The sequence below is a fragment of the Loa loa genome (assembly GCF_000183805.2).
Source record: "Loa loa unplaced genomic scaffold supercont3.139, whole genome shotgun sequence".
Lineage (NCBI taxonomy): Eukaryota > Metazoa > Nematoda > Chromadorea > Rhabditida > Onchocercidae > Loa > Loa loa.
Window position 1 is genome coordinate 68,463 of NW_018108319.1, and position 3,269 is coordinate 71,731.

Sequence of the window (3,269 nt, forward strand, 5' to 3'; positions counted from 1 at the left end):
ATTATTATTATTATTATTATTATTATTATTATTATTATTATTATTATTAATTATTATTATTATTATTATCATTATTATTATTTTTAATTATTACTACTATTATTGTCGTTTTTATTGTTTTTGTTCATTATTATTACTGTTGCTGTTATTATTAATTATTATATGGAAGTAATATCTGGTATGGAATGTTGAATTTTTTCGTTTGCAAAAAATGATTAAGATGTCATCGTAAATGAATAATTATTGGATTTCAGATGTTTCTAAACTAAATTAAATGATTGATAAACTCTACAAAACCGGCATTTCAAATAATTTTCAATTTAAAAAATTTCAATTTTTTCAGACTTTGATACTTGTTGTATGTTATGCTGAATTTGTTATTCACCAAAAATTCCATAAAAGTATTTAGCTGTTGTTTTTTTGATTTCAATTTAAGTACTCCATTCCGTGTATTCGAATTTTTTTCCAGTACATTTATAAAATTTCATGTAAGATTAGGAATATAATTAATGCAATGAACCAACAAGTTATCAATTAAACTTTTTAATATCATAAGTCGAGATTATTGTTCAATTGTATTATTGGTGAGAAAAAATAAAATAAGAAAAACTGATTTACTAATATAATCAAAAACAATAATTCAAACAAATTTTTAGGTTTGCTTGATTTAAACATAAATTATTAAACATCCTTTATCACTACCAATGAATATAGTCCTTTCAAAATTTTGTTTTGATAAAATAAACATCCATCAATTTTATAAATATTTTATTGAGAAAATATTTGAACAAATATCATTTTTAAAAACTAATCAGGAACTCTTATCATTTTTTATCAGTATTTTGGAAATTTTTTCCAGTTTAAAAGTTGCGACAAATAAAAAAAAAATTGCGTCATATTGTGTATCGTGTCACACAATTGATAGCCACGCCCTAGAACTTTGTATTCTTTCATTACCATCCTTATCATTATCCTCATCATCATCATCATCACCATCATTGTCGTCTTCCTCATCCTCATCATCAATATCATTCTCATCATTATCATCATCATCATAATCATCATCATCATCATCATCATAATCATCATCATCATCATCATCATGATCGGTAGTAAGCATGCGACACATTCGGATATTTGTTTAAAAATGTACTGACAAATTTTCCTTTATCATTCTTTACTTTTTCATTCTTGTTAGTAATGAGTTCAATCATTTGCAATTTTTCTCAATTAATTATTTTGGAAAACAAATATTTAAAATTTTTCTTCTAAATTTAAAACATATAATTAAATTGAATTTTAATCGTTCAAAACTTACGAGTTAAAAAAAAAGAAACCATTTGTAATTTTAAAATGCTACTGTAATATTATTCGTTTGTTTTAGCAATTGCGCCTAATTATTATTGTCTAAAAAAAGGATTATAGCGAGTATAATATTGATCTATAGATATATTATTGATCTAATATAATATTGATCTGTTATAGCAAATATAACATTGATCTACATATATTATTGATCTGGATCAACATGTAGATATTGGTCCGCAATATTGATCTACTGTAGTGAATATAATATTGATTTACATATATTATTAATCTAATATAACATTGATTTACAATGCTGATCAACGACAATGAATATAATATTGATCTACATATATTGTTGATCTAATAAAATATTGATCTATTGTGGCGAATATAATATTGACCTACATATATTATTGATCTAATGTAATATTGATCTATTGTGGTGAATATAATATTGATCTACATATATTATTGATCCAATATAATATTGATCTACATATATTATTGATCTAATGTTGATCTATTATAGTGATTTTTGATCTACATATATTATTGATCTAGTATTGATCTATTATAGTGATTATTGATCTACATATATTATTGATCTAATATTGATCTATTATAGTGATTACTGATCTACATATACTATTGATCTAATATAATATTGATCTATTATAGTGAATGTAATATTGATCTACATATATTATTGATCTAATATGATATTGATCTATTGGGGTGAATATAATATTGATCTACATATATCATTGATCTAATATAATATTGATCTGCAATATTGATCTGTTATAATGAATATAATATTGATCTACATATATTATTGATCTGACATAATATTGATCTGCAATGTTGATCTATTATAGTGAATATTAATTTGCATTTATTATAGAACGGATCAAGAAATAACAAATATTCGAAAGAATTCAATAAAATCACAACGAATGGATTTATTTGGCTTCGGTGATTTGATGCCATATTCGAGCGCAATATTATCACTAAAAGCAGACGAACAATGCAAAAAATCATTTTATAACAATCATAATCATAATAATAATAACAATAATAATCATCATTATCATCATTATCATCATAATCATCATTATTGCTCACAACGACAACAACAGCAACATCATCATTATGATAATCGTCAAACAAAATCTCAACCATCTTATATTGGCCTTATTGCAATGGCAATTCTAAGTTCTCGGGAGCAAAAAATGGTACTTTCTGAGGTTTATCAATGGATTATCGATAATTATCCATATTTTCGAACACGTGCTGTTGGATGGCGTAATTCAATTAGGCATAATTTAAGCTTAAATGATTGCTTCATTAAAGCTGGCCGATCAACAAACGGAAAGGTATAAAATAATCAATAAATTCCACTTATTATTACACTTTTATCACAATATTATATAACTATAAAATTTGATTTTTATCTAATTTTAGATAAGTAAAGATAATTTCTATCAGGTGATAAGAATTCTTATCAGATGATAAGAATGATTAAATTGTATTTAATTTTATATAATAATTTTTGCAAATTAAATTTTTTGTTTTTTTTTATTTATTTTTTTTTTTTTAAAGGGTACATTATTGGGCAATTCATCCAGCAAATTTGGATGATTTCAAAAAAGGCGATTTTCGAAGACGACGTGCTCAACGGAAGGTTTATAAACTTTTTTATTTATTTATTTATTTATTTTTTTTTTTTGTTTCCTAAGTTGTGACAATTTCTTTATTTGCAATTGAATAAAAACTTTTTAAAAAAAAAATAGCCGATTTTTTCTCCGGAATTTAAATAAAATCGATTATTCATCATTTGATAGACATTACTTACTTTACTTACTTCTTTATTATTTTACTTACTCCAACATTACCTTACTTTTATTTACTTTAACATCATTTACATTACTTACTTACTTATTCATAACATTACTTACTTT

The 3,269-nt window shown here is 23.4% G+C and overlaps 2 protein-coding genes across 2 annotated transcripts in view; one reads left to right on the forward strand and one right to left on the reverse strand.

The window, feature by feature from the left end:
- Nucleotides 1–910: 910 nt before the first annotated feature.
- LOAG_13872 (hypothetical protein) lies at nt 911–1,129 on the reverse strand (the record flags this gene model as incomplete). The annotated part of the gene is made up of 1 exon (XM_003149377.1): nt 911–1,129. One exon carries the CDS (start codon nt 1,127–1,129, stop codon nt 911–913), a length of 219 nt encoding a protein of 72 aa, XP_003149425.1.
- A 1,514-nt stretch (nt 1,130–2,643) lies between these two features.
- Nucleotides 2,644–3,269, forward strand: part of LOAG_17851 (hypothetical protein) — a gene marked incomplete at both ends in the record, with an annotated part of 2,239 nt that continues 1,613 nt past the window's right edge. Inside the window, 2 exons of the mRNA XM_020450515.1 lie at nt 2,644–2,684; nt 2,911–2,992. Of these exons, the coding sequence (XP_020305794.1) occupies nt 2,644–2,684; nt 2,911–2,992 (123 nt within the window). The remainder of the gene's footprint in view (nt 2,685–2,910; nt 2,993–3,269) is intronic.